At 42.5% G+C, this 22,201-nt stretch overlaps 1 protein-coding gene across 1 annotated transcript in view; it reads right to left on the bottom strand.

Annotated features, from left to right (window-relative positions):
* The window catches only part of LOC139536729 (homeobox protein PKNOX2-like), a 132,364-nt gene that overhangs the window by 16,000 nt on the left and 94,163 nt on the right, over positions 1–22,201 (bottom strand). The window contains exons 5-12 of the mRNA XM_071337328.1: positions 18,357–18,528; positions 13,017–13,202; positions 8,712–8,847; positions 7,569–7,666; positions 3,908–4,027; positions 3,225–3,301; positions 2,721–2,896; positions 2,095–2,323 (exon numbers count right to left, since the gene is read on the bottom strand). Coding sequence (XP_071193429.1) covers positions 2,095–2,323; positions 2,721–2,896; positions 3,225–3,301; positions 3,908–4,027; positions 7,569–7,666; positions 8,712–8,847; positions 13,017–13,202; positions 18,357–18,528 — 1,194 coding nt within the window. The remainder of the gene's footprint in view (positions 1–2,094; positions 2,324–2,720; positions 2,897–3,224; positions 3,302–3,907; positions 4,028–7,568; positions 7,667–8,711; positions 8,848–13,016; positions 13,203–18,356; positions 18,529–22,201) is intronic.

Below are 22,201 nucleotides of genomic sequence, written 5' to 3'. Positions count from 1 at the left end.
AATTAAATGTTTTTTTTAAGGAGTGGCTGCGGATCCGACTTTTACTGGATTTTTCTTCCTGGGGGTTTAAGGTCCCACAACTTAGGCGCATGATTCTCTATTTACGCACAGTCTCTGCAGTCTGCTTTACTTCTAGAGAACAGGCTACTCTGGTGAACGGTGCTCGTTTAATAAAGTTAAATCAAAGCTGAATCAATGTCCGCAAGATCACATAATGATAGTATTGTATATAACAGAATGGTTGCATTTTTCTCGAATGAACAGCGTGCGCCTCTAGGCAAAATATGTGCTTTATTTGAAACAAAACACAGATATGCTACAGTTTGTTAACTCCATCTGTTCTAAAATTCACTCACTGTACATAATTCGAAACAACACTGTACATAACTAAGAAGATCTAAATGCATATTCCCATGAAACTGATTGAGATCAAATGATTGGCATGCAGATGCTGCATGGACATTTCACCGGTAGAACTTGAAAGATTATCATTCATGACTGACAGTAAGACATATCAAGGGAGGATAACCACAAAAATGTGTGCGTAAATTATACTGTAGGTAAAGAAAAACATGCGCAGAACATGGTACAGATCTTTCCTGGGGATCCAGCGGGGCGGGACAGGGCAGGGCAGGGGCGAGAAGGGGGCGGTTACCTACGGATCCGCAGCCTCAGACTTTTTTTATCATACCTGAAAACATCAATTTTGTTGCAGCAAATAATCGCTCATCATCAATGTCATGAAAACTTGCGTGGAAAACAGTATGACCACGTCGTGCTTATGGAGTCAATGGAGTCAACCTGAGAACCAAAGAGTCATTTAAACGGACTAAGGCATCGATGATACCAAAGCATGGAACCCAACGTGATGGCCAGGTATAGACCTACAGTACAGCTCACAATCAACTCACATACAGCAACTCATAGTTTTCTTCATTGTCATTGTCATCAATTTTGTCTGTAATAAAACATAAGAGGATTGGGGTGACCCACTAGTCCACATAGTATGGTGTCCATTTTAGGACACCTTCAACCTCATATAGGCTCTTCAGTCTTAAGAGTTCTGATGGGACGGATCTGTAGTTTCTAGACAGACATCCATGGTAGAAAAAACAAAAAGCCCATTCGAGGTGTGTCTATGGCCTGAATCTAGGGGCTGGTCAAGGGGTGAGTTTGAATGAAGGTGTGGGTTGTAGTGGGAGAGTACACTCTAAATAATGCTGGGTTAAAAACAACCCAATTTGGGTTATTTGGTAACCCAGCACTGGGTAAATATTTAACATATTTATTTTGACCCAGCCAGTTGGGTTGCGTGAATAACCAAACATGTTTGGTTGTTGGGATTACCCTAACATGGGTTAATTTTACCATAAATTTGGATTTTATTCACTTTCATGCTGGGTTGACCCAGTAGCTGAGTCTTTTTTCTGGAGGTGGGGCTTATTAGGGGCGTGGCTTTCAGATAGTTATTTTTGGCCACCTATGAGAGTAACTTTATTACCTGTTCATCATGTTATGTTTGTACATTGTACATGTCTATTTTACTTGACTATTTTTGCAAATGACATATTCTAAAATGTTATTTACATATTGTAACAAAGTGGTAACTATCTTACCATTGGAATTTGCATAAGCTCAAGGAACTCATGCACTTTTGTAAGCCTCATTAAAGCTACAAAACTGTCCGTGTTCAACCTTAACATGTGATAACAGAACAGATGAACCAGAATGACATTTACTCTCACGGGTGCCCAAAAATAACTAATAACTATATGAAGGCTACGCCTCCAGTCTTCTGATCTGACCCGCTGGGTCATATCTTAATAACCCAGCATCAACAACCCAATCTTGTTTTTTTCAAAGAAAACAACCAAACTATGTGACCCAATGCCTGCAACCCAGAGGTTGGGTCATCCAAACAACCCAGCATTTTATTTTGTGTATGGGCTGGGTTGTGTGCATTAGGGCAACAGAAATTGAAAATGACTGTTTCTTATTGGAGAAATCTGTCAAAATGTTCTTCCATTTGGTGAGTAATGAACACAACCCAGGTGTCAAAAGGTCAAAAGGTAGTCCTCTAACATCTCTCATTACTCGAGTCCCTCTCTATGTTCCATGCCCAGATCTCTCCTTCCTCCCTCGATCTCTTCCTCCTCCTCATCCTCCTCTTCCTCCTCCTCTTCCATCCCTTCCTCTTCTTCCTCCTCTTCCTCTTCCTCTGTGCCATCCATGGAGTCATCGGTTCCCCCGAGCATGGCTTGCTGCATGGACAGTGTGGCTGAGACAGAGGACAGGGGCTGGAGGCTGTCAAAGCCTAGGGGGTCTGTATGAGAAGGAGGAGAAGCAAGCAACGCAGGGTTAACACACTATAACGGCCTTTGATTCTCTACCCTTCTCATCTAAATGATGAACTCATTCAATCCCCCTCATGGGTTTAAAAATAATGGACTGGTATAATGTGGTGGAATCTATATAGCCATGCCAATATTCACTGTATTTTGCTGATCCATTGCTTTAAAGATCCATGACTATTGAGTGTGTATGTGCACATTAACTATGCACATTGATGCAAAATGATTCCCTTGATAAAGTAGGTTGAAATAACGAGGAAACTATGTTGAAATTACAAAAGAACCATGTTGACTCAACCAATTTTTGTCTAGAGTGTTGAAACAGACAAACAGACATGGACAGAACGTTCGAATGGTTTAGTGACGTACTGTCGGCGTTATTAGAGTGAGGTCCATGTGTCTGCAAGACTCCAGCCACAATGGAGTCTGGCCAGAAGCGCTGGGTTGGACGGTGTTGGGACTTCATCTTCTTAGCCTTGGGAGCTGGGTCTGGGTTACTGGCATCCAGCATGGGCTGGAGGATGCGCCTGCGAGCATTGATAAACCTAGAGATTGTGAGAGAGAGAGAGAAAAAAAGAGAGGGACAGAGAGGGAGATGGAGAGGGAAGGAAAGTAGACAAATAAAAAGACAGAGACAAGTGTAAGAGAAACATAGAGACAGAAATTTTTTCTCTGTAAGGGTTTTGTACTCTATGATACTGAGAGCATTTTTAGACCAGTAGATGGCGCCAATATGTTGTGAATCACCATTAGGTGGTAGAGCAAAGGACTGAAGTTTGAACTCATCATCATTCACTATTAATTTCATCCATACTTTTAGCCAGTTGATTTTCATGTCATATTGCATTGGCAGTAGTAGTATTACAATCTTACCAGTTGTTGACCTGTAATAAGGTGAGATTGGTTTGTCCTGCAATCTGTCTTTTCTCGTCCTCTGTTGGGTAGGGATGCTACAAAAGGGAAAGATATAAGATATTTAGAGTGCCATCAGTAAAGTTGAATCAATTTCAATTAGAATTGTTGTGAATTAATAGTTCAAACCCTCCACTCGCACCTCTCATCCCTAACCCTTACCATCTTCATGCTGACTTCTCAGTCTAACCTGTTTACCTATTTTACACCTTAAAAAATCCTCAGCCTATCAGACAGGGTGGAACTACCATCTTGCTTATACCTACTCAATTCATTCAGATCCCTAGTGCCTATTGGTGTAGAAGCTATAGGGGCTGTTTCTAGATGATCAGCTCTAAACCCTTCACCCCGCTTTTCCTCCATAGCTCGACTCTTCTCAATATCTTCCTCCATAGCTTAACCCATGGACTACAGATGAATATTGGCCCTGTTACCAGTTCAGCAGCACATCAGAAAAAAATGTGAAGGTTCTGCACTCAAAAATATGTTGCATAAAGCTTACTTTACTTTTCCATCAAATGTTTTGCTTATCTGGATACAACAGTTTTATGCACCAAACAAACTTTTTGAGAGTGCGATGGCCCTCTTTTGATTAACTCCAACACATTAACATTGATATGAACACTGAAATGTTGCTAGCTAACCATGAGGTGCTGGAAGAGCCAGGAGCGCATGATGTTGGTGGCGTGCTTGGGCAGGACCCCTCTCTTGTTTTTGTGCTTCTTGTCATCACTGTCCAAGAGTGAAGCCAAGTCCAGGTTTACCTTCGATGGAAGAGAGGGATGGAGAAAGGGATGGGGTGTTATTATTGCCATGGTAACAAAAGGAGAGTGCCAATTACTCGTCTCTTTGGCAAATGCAGAACCGCCCTTTTCACCGTTGCCATAGCAACCCAATTTGAGTAATGATACTTATATTAAAAGGCGAGGAAGGAATGTCGATTCGCAACACCCTTGACTCAGAGAAATCTGCGAGGCCGATCTAAAAAAGAGAGCTCAGATGAGAAATCTGCCTCAAAAACCTGGCAACGTGTGGTGGGAAAACAAGAGAGTACAAGTAGAACGCTTGTAATGAAAACTTTGGCTTTGATAAGAGTTTTGTGCCAACTCAGTGGGTGGTTGAGAAAATCGTGAAAAAGCACTTCTTCAATAATTCGCTGATTTCTGTTTTACAGTATAGATGGGTGGGGAGAACTCAATGGTAATTAACTGTTCCAGTGTCCTAGTTTAAACAGCAATGTGTTAGAGGCTTTTGTTTGCATGTCCCCACTGATAGAAAATAGAAGCATTGTGTGTGTGTGTGTGTGCGTGCGTGCGTTTGCGTGTGTGTGTGTGTGCAAGAAAACACATCTACGCACACGCACATACACCAAGGCATCTACAGTGGCATGAGATCACTATGTATGAAATCTCAAAATGTCCATCTCTGGTCCACACAAAACAAATAGTTTCTGTGTCATTGGCGCAAACAGTATCAAAGTGGAGATCCTTCATTCATATTTAACAACCCATCATGAAAACATTGGCAGGACAAAATGCAAAAATAAATAAACAAATACATAAATATACTCAGCTAAAAATGCATGTGATTAATTTCATGCAGACACTGGCATTGTAAAGTCATTAAAAAGAAATGGCTCCCAACTGATTCTGATATAAATATATAAAACACACAAAACAAGCCTCATCACAGCTGCAGCGGGGGTATGGAAATCCCTCCCCCATCCCCCTCGGCCCAGGGAATGCGTGTTCCGGGAAAGCGGGGTTGAATTAATTGGCGGCACCAAGCCGGGGTATCATAACCGGGAGTTTGCCGGTGGTGTAGCTACAGGGATGCACTTTATTCCCAGCCCACGTGTAGAGCGCTGCCTCGGCTGGGTCTTGGGTATTCACAGAGGCCGCCGCTGTCTGTCAAACACAGTATTTCCTGCCTGGCTGATACAGCCGCAGAGTACTGCACTAAACCGTCTACTCCATAGCCGAGCATAGGGGTGGTCTGACAGTCTGACTCAGATATGGACCTCCTGTGTGAGGTTCTTCAGAACATGAGGAATGCATGGGTTTAAAGGGACATGCACTCGCCCACTCGGACATCTAGAGCTTTCTTTGCAGGTGTTAGACTTCAAATAAAAATAAACAAGTGCACATTTCATCAAGGAGAACATTTTAGCACATAGGCTAAAGGATGAAACGTTACCATAAAAAACAAGTGATACTTCGCAAACACAGTGTGCCGAATTTCTTAGGTTTACCAATGAAACGTGAGCTATTATACTATTACTCTAATACTCATTTTTCATGCTAGTACTGTCGTCACATGTTCCTAACAGACAGGCATGCCCTCTGGTGACAGCTAATGGTAAGAAAAAATGAATATACTGCATGACATTGAGAGTATTTGGAGTTTGTCAGTCATTATCTTAAGGCAGGATATATTTATTATTTATTCTTATGACAGTGATACGATATGATAAAGACTATATCTCAAATAAAGTGTTATCAATTAATTTTACTACTGTTCCTCTAACTGGGTCAAGAGTTTCAAGTTCTTCGGTGTCCACATTACTAAGGAATTAACATGGTCCACGCACACACCAACACAGTGGTGAAGAATGCACGACAATGCCTCTTCCCCCTCAGGAGGCTGAAAAGATTTGGCATGGGCCCACAGATCCTCAAAAAGATCTACAGCTGCACCATTGAGAGCATCTTGACAGGCTGCATCACCGCTTGGTATGGAAATTGCTTGGCATCCGACTGCAAGGCGCTACAGTGGGTAGTACGTATGGCTCAGTACATCACTGGGACAGAGCTCCCTGCCATCCAGAACTTCTATACCAGGCAATGTCAGAGGAAGGCCCCAAAAAATGTTTAAGACTCCATCCGCACGTCGTAGACTGTTCTCTCTACTACCGCATGGCAAGTGGTATCGATGCACCAAATCTGGAACCAACAGGACCCTGAACAGCTTCTACCTCCGAACCCATAACCCTGCTAAATACAGTGCATTCGGAAAGTATTCAAACCCCTTGACTTTTTCCACATTTTGTTACCCTACAGCCTTATTTTAAAATTGATTAAATTGTTTTGTTCCCCCTCATCAAACTACACACAATACCCCATAATGACAAAGGAAAAACAGATTTATTTTTCTTCTCAAATGTATTAAAAATACAAAACTTAAATATTGCATTTACATAAGTATTCAGACCCTTGACTCAGTACTTTGTTGAAGCACCTTTGGCAGCAATTACAGACTCACGTTTTCATGGGTATGACGCTACAAGCTTGGCAGACTTGTATTTGGGGAGTTTCTCCCATTCTTCTCTGCTGATCAGCTGAAGCTCTGTCAGGTTTGATGGGGGGTGTTGCTGCACAGCTATTTTCAGGTCTCTCCAGAGATGTTTGATCGGGTTCAAGTCTGGGCTCTGGCTGGGTCACTCAAGGATATTCAGACTTGTCCCGAAGCCCCTCCTCTGTTGTCTTGGCTGTGTACTTAGGGTTGATGTCTTGTTGGAAGGTACCAACAAATGGTTCACCTTCCAATAGGACAATGACCCTAAGCACAGCCAAGACAACACAGGAGTGCCTTCGGGACATGTCTGAATATCCTTGAGTGGCCCAGCCAGAGCCTGGACTTGAACCCGATCAAACATCTCTGGAGAGACCTGAAAATAGCTGTGCAGCAACTTATGTAAATGTGATATGGATACTTATGTAAATGTGATATTTCAGTTTTTTATTTGTAATAAATGTACAAACATTTCTAAAAACCTGTTTTTGCTTTGTCATTATGGGGTATTGTGTATAGATTGATGAGGGTAAAAAACAATTTAATCCATTTTAGATTAAGGATGTAATGTAACAAAATGTGGAAAAAGTCAAGGGGTCTGAATACTATCCGAATTCACTGTATGTACATATCTACCTCAATTACCTCGTAACCCTGTACATCGACTCGGTACTGGTACTCGGTGCTGTATATAGCCAAGTTACTGTTACTCATTGTGTAGTTATTCCTCGTGTTACTATCTTTCTATTATTTCAAAAAAATTCTCTGCAAAAAGTTGATTTGACATGATTTTAATTGGTTTCTCACAAGCATTGAAATAAGTGTACCTATAACAACAATACGTTTTGGTGAGAAGAATGGTTTTGAATCTTGAATAAAGGGAACAGCAGGGATTCCAGGGACAAGATGGATTGTGGGGACAGCAGGGATTGTGGGGACAGCACTGATTGTGGGGCGACTGGATTGCGGGGACAGCAGGGAGGGATATGCTAGGAAAGCAGCTGGTGGCCTCACCTGTGAATTCTGGATCTGGATGGTCCCCTGGGAGAGTCCCTGGGTTAACACCTGCCCTTGCGATGTCACCATGGCAACCGGCTGATACAAGGTTCCACCTGAGGGTATAATTTGCGATTATGAAAGTCAAGTGGCTTCTTCTTCTGTGAAAAGCAGTCGGCCTCGCGCAGTTTCAACTCGAGAGATATATTATCTCACCCTAACACAACAATAACAACAACAACACGTAAACACGGACGACGCGAATAAAGCACGAAACAAAAGGTATATTCTTTCACCTCGGGGTCCTTGAGGAAGGAGCTGTTGTTTTGCTACTAATTACCACTAATTTAGAATCTCTGATTATGGGTGTTACATTTGAGTTAATTTGAGTGTTGTGATCAAAGAGAAAGCTGGAATGAGATTGATTATTCTAGGTTGAAAGGGATTTCCGGAGGGTAGGGGTAACATCCCGCCGTACATAATAACAAGAAACCCATAGTCACACTCTTGAGTGATATAGAACACCTTCATTAACACAAAATGTTTATTCTTAACTATATGTCAACAGACTCTGTTTTACATAGGATATGCTCTAACCTACCAGCATGATGATGCTGAAAGAAGCATTGATAAATACTTAGTGCATAACATGTATTGTGGCTAAACCTTCTCTCACCCTGTTGTTGTTTTAGATAATTCTGCTGTAAGTCCATTTTGTGCATGCAAGGTAGAACACTGTACAATTTGTACATAAACTGCAACTGTTCCTGCCTATGTATCTAAAATGTATAGGCAAAAGGGCCAGTTGTTACAAAGTACAACGTAAAGATGTAATATTAGCAGGTTAGCGTTTTTTGTCATGAATCTTGTTATTGAGGCAGCTCTGAGAGTGGTCACTAGCTGGCACAGCCACAAAGTCATAACATCTGACTTTAAACCTAACGTTAGCCTTAACTCTAACATTAACCACACTGTTAATCCTAATGCCTATGACCAAAAAGCAAATTTTAGTTTTCATAACATTTTACAAAATAGACCATTTTGAATCTCTCAGTTCTGCTTCCAGGACAGGACTCATCCCAATAAATGATAACAAGCATAATATTAGGGAAGGTGAGGTACCCACACAACTGGCTTGTGGAAGGTGGAAAGGCTTCTCACCTGACACCATGTGGGAGTTGATGGTAGTCATGGCAATGTTGCCCTGTTGCAGGGTCCCGGTGGGCACCATGATTCCCGAGGAGTTGACAGAGCTGGAGACTGATGTCATGGACGGAGAGGACGTCTGGAGGAGGTCCTGGTGAGGTCAGAGGTCATAAGAAGAGAGGGAACCAGTGAGGCGTCTGAGATGGGCAGTTGAGGACTTACTGAATGTTGCAGATAGAAATTCCATGAATAGAGCTGACATGACTCATTATTGCAACATGTAGGAGACAAAAGTCTGTTCTTCAAAATGTATTTGTATCAAAACATTCCACAATGTTGTACACTACTGAATATGACTCAGACGTTTGGACACAAGTGTAATGGCCTTTCAGAAAAACAAAACAGACTTGGCAGTAAAGTCAACAGATAAAATCATGTTTGAATGTAATTGTTCTAACTAATTGCAAAGTTTTATAAAGGATGTCCATTCCAGAAACCACCTGGCATCCAGGGTGTATAAATTATTACATGAAAATACAAGGGGACTACACCTTCCGTTAAGGAAAAAGATTTGAAGATGAATATACAAGAAATGTAAAGGAAAAAGGTGCCTTTTTTTTCTTTTTTATGTACACAGTCTTAAACACAAATGGTTCAGTATATTATAATGAATAGAACTTATTGGACTCCCTCTAAAATGTACAAGGCAAAAATGACAATCGACAGCAAATATTGGAGATTTAAATCAGATGATCCTGTGCTTGTACATACAGTATGGTGGTCAAGTGTCCTAATAATGAAAGAAAAGCATTGTAAGTTAGAATTTTGTCAAGTTAGTGTGGGAGAAGTGGAAAAACTATTGTTGTCGATCAATAATGACAAACCTCCTGGCATTGACAACTTAGATGGAAAGCTACTGAGAATGGTAGCTGACTCTATATCCACTCGTATCTGTCATACGTTTAATCTGAGTGTAGAGGAAAGTGTTTGTCCTCAGATCTGGAGGGAAGCCAAAGTAATTCTGCTACTCAAAAGTGGTAAAGCAGACCTATCAACTTGTTGCCAGCTCTTAGCAAACTGTTGGGAAAAATGGTGTTTGACCAAATACAATGCTATTTCTCTGTAAACAAATTAACAACAGACTTTCAGAATGCTTTAAAAAAATATATATTTAACTAGGCAAGTCAGTTAAGAACAAATTCTTATTTACAATGACGGCCTAGTAACAGTGGTTAACTGCCTTGTTCAGGGACAGAACGACAGATTTGTACCCTGTCAGCTCAGGGATTCGATCTAGCAACCTTTCGGTTACTGGCCCAACACTATAACCACTAGACTACCTGCCACCCCAGATAGCTTAGTGAGCACTCAACATGATGATTACTGATTATTGGTTGAAAGTAATTGATAATAAGAAGATTGTGGGAGCTGTACTGTTAGATTTCAGTGCAGCCTTTGCTATTATTGACTACAACCTGTTGTTGAAAAATGTATGTGTTATGGCTTTTCAATAGCTTTGAATCCACGATTTGGCAGCGATCTATCTAATGGAATCTTCTCTAATGTCAAACTTGTAAAGTGTAGTGTACCACAGGGAAGCTCTTAAAGCCCTCTACACTTTTCTATTTTTACCAATGACCTGCCACTGGCATTAAACAAAGCCTGTGTGTCCATGTATGCTGATGATTCAACCATATACGCATCAGCAACCACAGCTAATGAAGTCACTGAAATCTTTAACAAAGAGTTGCAGTCAGTTTTGGAATGGGTGGCCAGTAATAAACTGCTTCTGAACACACAAGTTTTAGACCTCAGCTGAATCTGGTAATGAATTGTGTGGCTGTTGAACAAGTTGAGGAGATTAAATTACTTGGTTTAACCTTAGATTGTAAAATGTTATGGACAAAACATATATATTCAATGGTTGTAAGATGGGGAAAGGTCTGTCCATAATAAAGAGATGCTCTGCTTTTTTGAAACCACACTCAACAAAGCAAATCCTGCAGTCTCCAGTTTTGTCTTATCTTGATATTGTCTACTCATAGGGATGTAAAGAAAGACCTAGTTAAGCTGCAGCTGTCCCAGAAAAGAGCGGAACGTCTTGCCTTTCATTGAAATAAGAAGGCTAATATCAATAGTATGCATGTCAGTCTCTCTAGGCTAAGAGTTGAGGTAAGACTGACTGCATCACTTCTTGTTTTATAAGAAACATTGTGTTGGAAATTCATTTTTTTTTTGCATAGTCAACTTACACACAGCACTGACACACACACCCCACCAGACATGCCACCAGGGGTCTTTTCACAGTCCCTAGGTCCAGAACAAATTCAAGGAAACGTATAGTATTATACATGCATGGGACTCCCTTCGATCTCATATAGTGCAAGTGAACAGCAAACCTGGTTTCAAAAAACAAATAAAGCAACACCTCACGGCACAACGCCTCTCCCCCATCTGACCTACTTGTTGTTTGTATGTACTGACATTTAACTGATAGATGCACACACACACACACACGCACAGTACATGTTCATGTTTTTAAATGTACACTATCGTTCAAAAGTTTGGGGTCATTTAGAAATGTCCTTGTTTTTGAAAGAAAAGCAAACATTTCTGTCCATTACAATAGCATAAAATGTATCAGAAATACAGTGTAGACATTGTTAATGTTGTAAATGACTATTGTAGCTGGAAACGGCTGATTTTTAATGGAATATCTACATAGGCGTACAGAGGCCCATTATCAGCAACCATCACTCCTGTGTTCCAATGGCACATTGTGTTAGCTAATCAAAGTGTATAATTTTAAAAGGCTAATTGATCATTAAAAAAACATTTTGCAATAAAGTTAGCACCGCTGAAAACTGTAGTTCTGATTAAAGAAGAAATAAAACTGGCCTTTTTAGACTAGTTGAGTATCTGGAGCATCAGCATTTGTGGGTTCGATTACAGGCTCAAAATGGCCAGAAACAAAGAACTTTCTTCTGAAACTCGTCTATTCTTGTTCTGTTCTTGTTCTGAGAAATGAAGGCTATTCCTTGCGAGAAATTGCCAAGAAACTGAAGATCTCGTACAACGCTGTGTACTACTCGCTTCACAGAACAGTGCAAACTGGCTCTAACCAGAATAGAAAGAGGAGTGGGAGGCCCCGGTGCATATCTGAGCAAGAGGACAAGTACATTAGAGTGTCTAGTTTGAGAAACAGGTGCCTCACAAGTCCTCAATTGGCAGCTTCCTTAAATAGTACCCGCATAACACCAGTCTCAACATCAACAGTGAAGAGGCAACTCCGGGATGCTGGCCTTCTAGGCAGAGTTGCAAAGAAAAATAAAAGATTAAGATGGGCAAAAGAACACAGACACTGGACAGAGGAACTCTGCCTAGAAGGCCAGCATCCCGGAGTCGCCTCCTCGCTGTTGACGTTAAGACTGGTGTTTTGCGGGTACTATTTAATGAAGCTGCCAGTTGACAACTTGTGAGGCGTCTGTTTTATATTTTTGTTCAGTATAAATTGTAAAGTATTTTGTCTGTAATATCTTTTCTGTTAGGTGTCGGAACGCAGTAAGACTACCTGTCACCATTGGCGTTGGCTAATTGGGCTCCTAATAAATCAAATCAAACCCTGTTGGAAAATAATATTCTCTCTATTTCAAAGTGCAATAAAAATGTAATACACACAAATGCAGCCTTTATCTTGCTGGGAATTAACCTCCCGGAGAATACACCAAATGCTTCCATGCACAGGACACTAACTCTCATTGCTAAAAGGGTCATTTTAAGGGATTGGAAAGAGGAGCAGCTGCCTTCATTTGCAGAATGGCTCCAACTATCTCTGTCAAATTTGAGAACTATTGCAAATATAAATGGAGAGTCAAAAGAAAAAGATATGGGTCATGCTTGAAGTTACTTCCTTAGAGTGAACGAAAACAGGGGGAAATTGATGTAATATATATATTAACATAAAAAATAAAAAGACGAAACAGATGAAACAGTTGGCTCTTTCTAAGTGCATACCAAAGACATTCTGTTTAGAGTGCATATGTGTATGCGTGCACCAGTGTGCATATCCCATGTCATTTCAAAGTCTAGTTTTGATTTAATTTTGGTTGACTTGTCAACTAACATTAAACGTGAAATTAGCAACAAAAATTCTCCATGTCATTGGATTTAGGTAAAAAATATAAAAATATTAAATATTAAAATATGATGACTTATTGCAAATCCAATCCGTTAATTCAATGTCATCACATAGTTTTTTTGCAGTTGAAATGACATGGAAACAATGTTGATTCAATGAGTTTTTGTGTGTCTGTCTCTTACCTGCTGCAGGCTAAGTGAGGTGTGCGAGGGCGAGTAGGGCCCGCCCAGGTCATTGCGGAGCAGGTTGTCGCTGTGCATCTTGGTCTTGAGGCAGGTAATGTAGCGGTTGCAAAAGTCCTTACAGAGCTCATTAACCTTCTCCAGTTCCAGCAGGTGGATCCTCAGCACCTGGATGGCCTTCACCATCTGAGGAGAGAGAGAGCGGAAAATAAGCAGGCTCAATGACTGGGGAAAGAAGGAGGCTATATGCTAGATTTCATGCTAGTCTGAGCTAGCTCAACTTTAGCTAGCTCCATTGTTGCTTTCTCCAGCTTTAAAAAAGTGTAACCTTAGCACCTGGATGGCCTTCACCATCTGAGGAGAGAGAGACAAAGCCAGCAGGCTCAATGACAGGAGGAGTAGGCTACCTGCTACATGCTAGCCTGAATGCTAGGCTGGCTCAACATTGACTAGCTCCATCGTTGCCTTGCACCAAAGATATATATAACCCAGCAGGATCAATAATTGACAATGGACGCCACAAGAAATCCCCAGGGGCTAGGGGTTGTTTCTGGACAGACCCCTTGTGTGCCTTATAGATGATGTGCTGGCCCTAGTCTGTCAGTCCCTGAACATTCTCAGATAGCCCTTGACATAACACTTGCTAATCCATGACCCTCTCAAAGTTCTTCACCATGATCCAATCCTTTTCCCAACCAGGCTTCCCATTCCTGTGTTCACTCTCTCAAAGTCAGCACTCAAGGGCACCAGAATGGGGTGGGAAAGTGCTTGGCCAAGGAGGAGATAAATCTGACTGTAATACCCTTGTTAAAACCAAGTTTTGAGTTTATTTGTTATAATGCATTGGTGTTAGATGTAAAAGATGATCAAATTGCTTCTGTATTGTAATGTCGTTAATGCATTTCTTTTGAAGAAATATTTATTTAATGTACAAGTGAAAAGGTTGGTTTACGTTTAAGTTTAAGTTTTGACCAATTAGGTAGCTTGTTAAGCTGTGGTCAATGGGAGAGTTGAACTGGTTAACAGGAGAACTGGGAAAGAGACGTTGAAGAAAGAGGAAGAGACATTTTTATTTATTTTATTTTATTTCACCTTTATTAAACCAGGTAGGCCATTTGAGAACAAGTTCTCATTTACAACTGCTACCTGGCCAAGATAAAGGAAAGCAGTGTGACAAAAACAACAACACAGAGTTACACATAAACAAATGCATAGTCAATAACACAATAGAACCATCGATGTACAGTGTGTGAAAATGTAGAAGAGTAGGGAGGTAAGGCAATAAATAGGCCATAGAGGTGAAATTATGACAACTTAGCATTAACACCGAAGTGATTGATGTGCAGATGATGATGTGCAAGTAGAGGTACTGGGGTGCAAAAGAGCAAGAGGATAAAGAACAATATGGGGATGAGGTAGTCGGGTGTGCTATTTACAGAATGGCTGTGTACAAGTAAGCTGCTCTGACAGCTGATGCTTAAAGTTAAAGAGGGACATATAAGACTCTAGCTTCAGTGATTTTTGCAATTCGTTCCAGTCATTGGCAGCGGAGAACTGGAAGGAAAGGCGGACAAAGTAAGTGTTGGCTTCGGGGATGACCAGTAAAATATACCTGCTGGAGCGCATGCTATGGGTGGGTGTTACTATGGTGACCAGTGAGCTTAGACAAGGCGGGGCTTTACCGAGCAAAGACTTATAGATGACCTGGAGCCAGTGGGTTTGGCGACGAATATGTAGTAAGGACCAGCCAACGAGAGCATACAGGTAGGTCGCAGTGGTGGGTAGAATATGCGGATGGCACTGTGATAGACTATATCCAGTTTGCTGAGTAGAGTGTTGGAGGCTATTTTGTAAATGACATTGCCAAAGTCAAGGATCGGTAGGATAGTCAGTTTTACGAGGGTATGTTTGGCAGCATGAGTGAAGGAGGCTTTGTTGCGAAATATGAAGCCAATTCTAGATATAATTTTGGATTGGAGATGCTTAATGTGAGTCTGGAAGGAGAGTTTACAGTCTAACAGTCTAACCAGACACGTATTTGCAGTTGTCCACATATTCTAAGTCAAAACCGTATAGAGTAGTGATGCTAGTCGGGCGGGCGGGTGCGGGCAACAATCGGTTGCATTTAGGCCACGGAAGACGGAAGGAGTGGTGTATGGCATTGAAGCTTGTTTGGAGATGTTAACACAGTGTCCAAAGAAGGGCCAGAGGTATACAGAATGGTGTCGTCTGCGTAGAGGTGGATCAAAGAATCACCAGCAGCAAGATTGACATCATTGATATATACAGAGAAAAGAGTCGGCCTGAGAATTGAAGCCTGTGGCACCACCATAGAGACTGCCAGAGGTCCGGACAACAGGCCCTCCGATTTGACACACTGAACTCTATCTGAGAGTTAGTTGGTGAACCAGGCGAGGCAGTCATTTGAGAAACCAAGGCTATTGAGTCTGCCAATAAGAATGCGGTGATTGACAGAGTTGAAAGCCTTGGCCAGGTCGATGAATACGGCTGCACAGTACTCCCTTTTATTGATCCTGGTTATGATGTCGTTTAGGACCTTGAGCGTGGCTGAGGTGCACCCATGACCAGCTCGTAAACCAGATTGCATAGTGGAGAAGGTACGGTGGGATTCAAAATGGTCGGCAATCTGTTTGATAACTTGGCTTTCGAAGATTTTAGAAAGGCAGGGCAGAATGGATATAGGTCTATAGCAGTTTGGGTCTAGAGTGTCGAACCCTTTGAAAAGGGGGAGGACCGCGGCAGCTTTCCAATCTTTGGGGATCTCAGACGATACGAAAGTGAGGGTGAACAGGCTAGTAATAGGGGTTGCAACAATTTCGGCGGATCATTTTAGAAAGAGAGGGTCCAGATTGTCTATCCCAGCTTATTTGTAGGGATCCAGATTTGGCAGCTCTTTCAGAACATCAACTGTCTGGATTTGGGTGAAGGAGAAGCTTGGGCAAGTTGCTGCAGGGGATGTTGAGCTGTTGCCCTGGGTAGGTGTAGCCAGGTGGAAAGCATGGCCAGCCGTAGACAAATGCTTATTGAAATGATCAGTTATCGTAGATTTATTGGTGGTGACAGTGTTTCATATCCTCAGTGCAGTGGGCAGCTGGGAGGAGGTGCTCTTATTCTCCATGGACTTTACAGTGTCCCAAAACTTTTTGAAATTAGTGCTACAGGATGCAAATTTCTGTTTGAAAAAGTTAGCCTTAGCTTTCCTAACTGACTGAGTATATTGGTTCCTGACTTCCCTGAAAAGTTGCATATCGCAGGGGCTATTTCATGCTAATGCAGAACGCCAGAGGATGTTTTTGTGCTGGTCAAGGGCAGTCAAGTCTGGGGTGAACCAAGGGCTATATCTGTTCTGTTCTTGCAAGCTTATTTAAGATGGCGAGGAAAGCACTTTTAAAGAGCAACCAGGCATCCTCTACTGATGGGATGAGGTCAGTATCCTTCCAGGATACCCGGGCCAGGTCGATTAGATAGGCTTGCTCGCTGAAGTTTTTTAGGGAGCGTTTGACAGTGATGAGGGGTGGTCGTTTGACCGCGGACCCATTCCGCACACAGGCAATGAGGCAGTGATCGCTGAGATCCTCGTTGAAGACAGCAGATGTGTATTTAGAGGGTAAGTTGGTCAGGATGATATCTAAGAGGGTGCCCATGGTTACAGATTTAGGGTTGTACTTGGTAGGTTCCTTAATAATTTGTGTGATATTGAGGGCATCTATCTTAGATTGTAGGACGGCCGGGGTGTTAAGCATATCCCAGTTTAGTTCACCTAACAGTACGAACTCTGAAGATAGATGGGGGGAAATCAATTCACATATGGTGAACATTATCAGTGTTGGTGAAGAAAAACTATGAAAGAAGATGATAAAAATAGAACAAAACACGTATCTACCGAGTTTTGAAGGGAAATACTGATTTTATTTTATAAGAGAGTATTATTATTTTGTTAAGAAAGACTTAGTAGACTGAATCTACCATCTCATCGTGGCGGTATTTGACAGCCTCGAGGTCAGCCTAGCATCGTGCGAGACCTGGAGAGAATTGCTTGTGGAAGATTAACGAGTTCATGTTTCCATGGCATATCTGTTGCTGTTAATGAGTACTGTCTGCATTGATAGCTGTGCTTGCTGTGGATCTTGTGAGGACAGCTGCACGGAACTGTTATACTTCGCTGTGGAAATATCTACGAGTAACGTTAGTGAGTAACCACAACGATGGGGTGCTTCGGGACTTCTTCTTTTTTAGCTCCAACGCATGCCAACGGGTTGAAGCAATCTTGAAAGTAATTTGTACACGGGTTGTGAAAAATCATTGGGGTTTATTATTTTCATTTCTTTTGATGTGGTACATTGAAAATGTGACAATATACATCTTGAACCTTATGTCTGTTGCATTGGTGGAGTCATTTACTGTTTCATCTTCATTTAAATGCATGAAAGAATATTCTTACATAATAACAAATCTATAAGCATTCTACCTGAAGTTAAAACCCTAGTTGTCATCACCCTAGCGAGTTTACAATAGGGATTCTTATTGGAGATGTCCTTCTCACCTAATATCCCATGCTGTTGAGATATTCTAAGTAAGGTAATATCGTAAGAGTCCAATTCGAGCCGGGTGAGATGTTACATGACAATTACCGCTGCTTGTTTAATCGGGGCCTTGTGCCATCTCAGCCAGTCAGCTTCAGCTTACTGTCCTGTGGAAGAGTTAGTGTGTGCTGGGTCCAGCCACCGACCAGCACCTCGTAAAGCACACAGATGCGGGGTTAATTGACTGCCACACCACTTGTCGCCGAGCACCCACATAATGATTTCTCTGTCTCTAGCCACCCTCCCTTTTTCTCCTAATTTCTAATTACTGCTAGCTGTCATAGAATGGTAGGAGGGAGATATCATGAGGGGAAGAGTGGGAAAGGGGAAGAGAGAGAAAGGGTGAATAGACCAGAAATAGAGAGAGAGAGACAAAGGAGGAAAGTAAGAGGTACAAGAGGGAGGGGGTAGAGGTAGACGTGTGTGAGAGAGCAAGAGAGAGAGAGCTAATTGAAGAGAGAACTGTGTACATGAGAAAGGGTGAGAGAGAAAATAAGATTATTGTGGGTGGGACCTGAAAGGGATATTTAACAGAGCTTCCTAACGCTGAGGAGGCATCTCAGTAGTCCAGCGTGGCTTACTAATGTTGAGGATGATTTGCTCTCTCTACTGGTGGAGGAAGTCATTACAGTATGACTATTGCGATAACTGCTCAATATTAGGAAGCCATGTTAGACTTTGGGATGGTTAAAATCCACGTTAAACTATTTAGATGGACCCCAGGCAGGGTACTAACCAGGTTGTCCAGCTCAGGGTCCTCGCTGAAGAACGGCTTGTGGTCCTGCTCCTGCTGGTGGACAAAGTTTTCAATGTCCACATCGAAGCTGGCAGAGGTGATGCACTCGGAGCCCTGGGTGGCCTGCTCACACTTCTCAAACAGCAGGGCCAGCAGTGGGAATAGAGGGTGTCTGGAAGGATAGGAGAAGACAGGAAGTAGTTGAACTTCATAACTGCTCTAGCTGTATCTTGAATGCCATATAAGTAGTAGTTCTAGGTACAAAGAGGAAAAATAACTCAGTTATTCGGTATTGGCGTATTTGAGGTATGTATCATGTTAACAGATTGAGAACGGTATTCAATCCGATCGCGCTTTTTCGACAATGGTCCTTTTAAAGGCAATGTTTCCATGTTCGCTGAGACCACATTCACAGTAAACACTGCATATGTCGGCTCAATCGGAAATTACCTAAATTGGCGCATTGTCCCAATGTGCGATCAGATTCAATCCCGGCCTTAGAGGGAAGTTTAGTTGTGCATTGTGTGTTAACTACAGCATGTTTAACTGCAACAATGCTCTATTTGACACCCAGGAACTGCATTAGCAAGATAACTTGATCATTAACTCAAAAGACAAATGCAACAGACAAAGAAAACGGAAGACAATGAGATCCGACTGGGCACAAACTAGTTGTTTCAATGTAATTTGTCACGTTGTGTCACGCCCTGACCATAGAGAGCTGTTTATTCTCTATGGTGGCTGGGGCGTGACAATGACTAGGGTGGGTTATCTAGGTGTTTAATCATCTATGTTGGCCTGGTATGTTTCCCAATCAGAGGCAGCTGTTTATCGTTGTCTCTGATTGGGGATCATATTTAGGCAGCCATTTCCCCTTTTGTGCTTTGTGGGATCTTGTGTTTGTGTAGCTGCCTGTGAGCAACCCAGAACGTCACGTTTCGTTTGTGCTTGTTTGTTTTGTTTGGTGAGTTTCGATTTGTGGAACTCTATGCACGCTGCGCCTTGGTCCAATCATTATGACGGACCTGACAGAAGATCCCACCACCAAAGGACCAAGCAGCGTGGCCAGGAGGAGCAGGGATCCTGGGCTCGGGAGAAAAGGGAGTGGAGGACATCATGGACATGGGAGGAGGTTATGGCAGGGGACAATACCCTGCCATGGAAGCAGACGGAAGCAGCGAAGGAGGGACAGCGACAAAGTCGGGGAGGAAGGCCACAGAAACCCCAAGAAAAATTATTTGGGGGGGCACATGGAGCAGTCGGCGGAGCCGAGGAGTGAACCAGAGCCAGTCTGGGAGAAGGAGAATTTGGAGGAGAGAGAAATGGGAGAGTTGTTGAGTTGGTGGAGGATTCACGGATTTGTAATAAAGGAACGTGTTGTCAGTCTGGTGCAACCTGAGTCAGCTCTCCGTACTCGTCCTGAGAAGTGTGTTAAAGTTCCGGAACAATTGATGCCGGCTATACACACCAGGTCTCCAGTACGTCTCCACAGCCCGGTATGTCCTGTGCCTGTGTGACAGGTTAAAGGAAATACTAATAGCCTGTTATACATTAAAAAGTATTAGTAAGTTCATAGTATGTGAGGATCTTAAAACATCTAAGGTTAAGAAGATCATGCATTCAGTATTAGTTGATAGATTGATAACATTTATATAATTTTGTTAAAATCCGTCAAGCATACAAAGGGTACGAATTGTGAGAGGAATGTGTAAACGTTATGTTGATTACTTTATTTTGTCGTGGGTAAAAGTGTTAATCTGTGATCTACTAAATGCTCTTAATCTATGAGCCTGAGATCGATTGCTCTGGTCTCCACTCAAGTTCACGGAGAAATTGCGGTCTTTTTCTCATTGCACTAAAGGTTTTAATGAGTAAACATTCCGTATCACACTCGTGATTCTTTCTCCCCTTTTTCAGGGGTGTAACACCTGCTCCTCGCACTCTCCCTCAAGTGTGTGTTCCCAGTCAGGTGCGTCCTGTTCCTGCTCCTCGCACTCTCCTTGGAGTGCGTGTCCACAGTCCAGTACGTCCTGTGCCTCCTCCCTGCACCCTGAGGTGCGTGTCATCAGCCCGGTGCCACCAGTACCGGTCCCACGCATCAGGGCTTCAGTGCGCCTCCACAGTCCAGTATGTCCTGTGCCTGCTCCTCGCGCTCGTCCTGAGGTGCGTGTCACCAGCCCGGTACCACCAGTGCTGGTCCCACGCACTAAGCTTCCGGCGACAGTTCCCAGTCCAGAGCTTCCTGCGACGGTCCACAGGCCGGAACCTCCTGAGACGGTCCACGGTCCAGAACCTCCTGAGACGGTCCACGGTCCGGAACCTCCTGAGATGGTCCGGAACCTACTGAGACGGTCTGCGGTCCGGAGCCTCCGGCGACGATCCTCGGTCCGGTTCCTACGGATGACGATCCACGGTCCGGTTCCTCCGGCAACGACCCACGGTCCGGAGCTTCCGGCGACGATCCCCGCACCAGAGCGGCCATGGAGGACGACGTATCTGCGAGCGGAGTGGGTACTTCGTCCCGCACCGGAGCCACCCCCGACGGTACATGCCCACCCGGACCCTCCCCTATTTGCGGTCTGAGTCCGCACCTTTGGGGGGGGGGGGTACTGTCCCGTCCTGTGCTTGTTTGTTTTGTTTGGTGAGTTTCGATTTATTAAACTTTGTGGAACTCTACGCACGCTGTGCCTTGGTCCAATCATTATGACGAACGTGACACATTGAATCTGATTGAAACACATTTGGATTTGCAAAAAGTAATCAACCAGTAGTGTTTTCATATCATTTCAACCTGCGTTGCAAACATTGAAATACAATTACTTAACCTAACTTCAACATAATCATCAAAACTATGTTCTGTATACGTTGAAATCCATGTAAAATTGCAAAAAATCTCACTTAGAATCTACATGGGAATTGCAGCATATGCTCTATACATGCAACATCAGATCCTATGTACCTATGCTTAGCTTTGGAAACAAGTTGTGTTAGTTTCTGCTGAGCTATCATCTCAACACATACGGACACTGATCAGCTTCCATACTCATTTGCATAGCTGCCGTAATAACATTGAATAATTAAGAGTAAATCCTTTAACTTGTTTTACACAGGCTATGTGAAAGTAAATTCAGAATAAGATTGGGTTTATGTAGGCTACATTTAATGTAGTACATTGCCATCTGATTTGCCCAAAGGACACCATCATTTCAATGTGTAGCTAGGTATACTATCATTAATTTATGATTGATTGATAGAAATGTAGAAGTATTTACTATTAGCCCTATAAATAGGATGACACATGTATTATATTAATACACTTTCACCTTTGGAAATTGTATTTGATAAATATGTTATTCATAATACTCTGAACAAAAATATAAACGCAACATGCAACAATTTCAACGATTTTAATGAGTTACAGTTCATATAAAGAAATCAGTCAATTTAAATAAATAAATTAAGCCATAATCTATAGATTTCACATGACTGGAAAGGGGCACACCCATGTGTGAGCCTGGGAGGGTATAGGCCCACCCACTTGGGAGACTGATCCACCCACTGGGGAGCAAGGCCCAGCCATTCAGAATTAGTTTTTACCCACAAAAGGGCTTTATTACAGACGGAAATACTACGCAGTTTCATCAGCTGTCCGGGTGGCTAGTCTCAGACAATCCCGTAGGTGAAGAAGCCGGTTGTGGAGGTTGTAACGGTTGTCGTTGGTGGAAGGAGAAGAGGACCAAAGTGCAGCGTGGTACGTATTCATAATAATTTAATAAAGAATGAATACTAAACAAAAACAACAAACCGACAAACGAACAGTTCTGTAAGGTGCAAACAAAAACAAT

The sequence above is a fragment of the Salvelinus alpinus genome, chromosome 13, assembly GCF_045679555.1.
Source record: "Salvelinus alpinus chromosome 13, SLU_Salpinus.1, whole genome shotgun sequence".
In the NCBI taxonomy this organism is placed as follows: Eukaryota; Metazoa; Chordata; class Actinopteri; order Salmoniformes; family Salmonidae; genus Salvelinus; species Salvelinus alpinus.
Note: the sequence above shows the minus strand (reverse complement) of the source record. Positions and strands in the feature narration are given on the sequence as shown.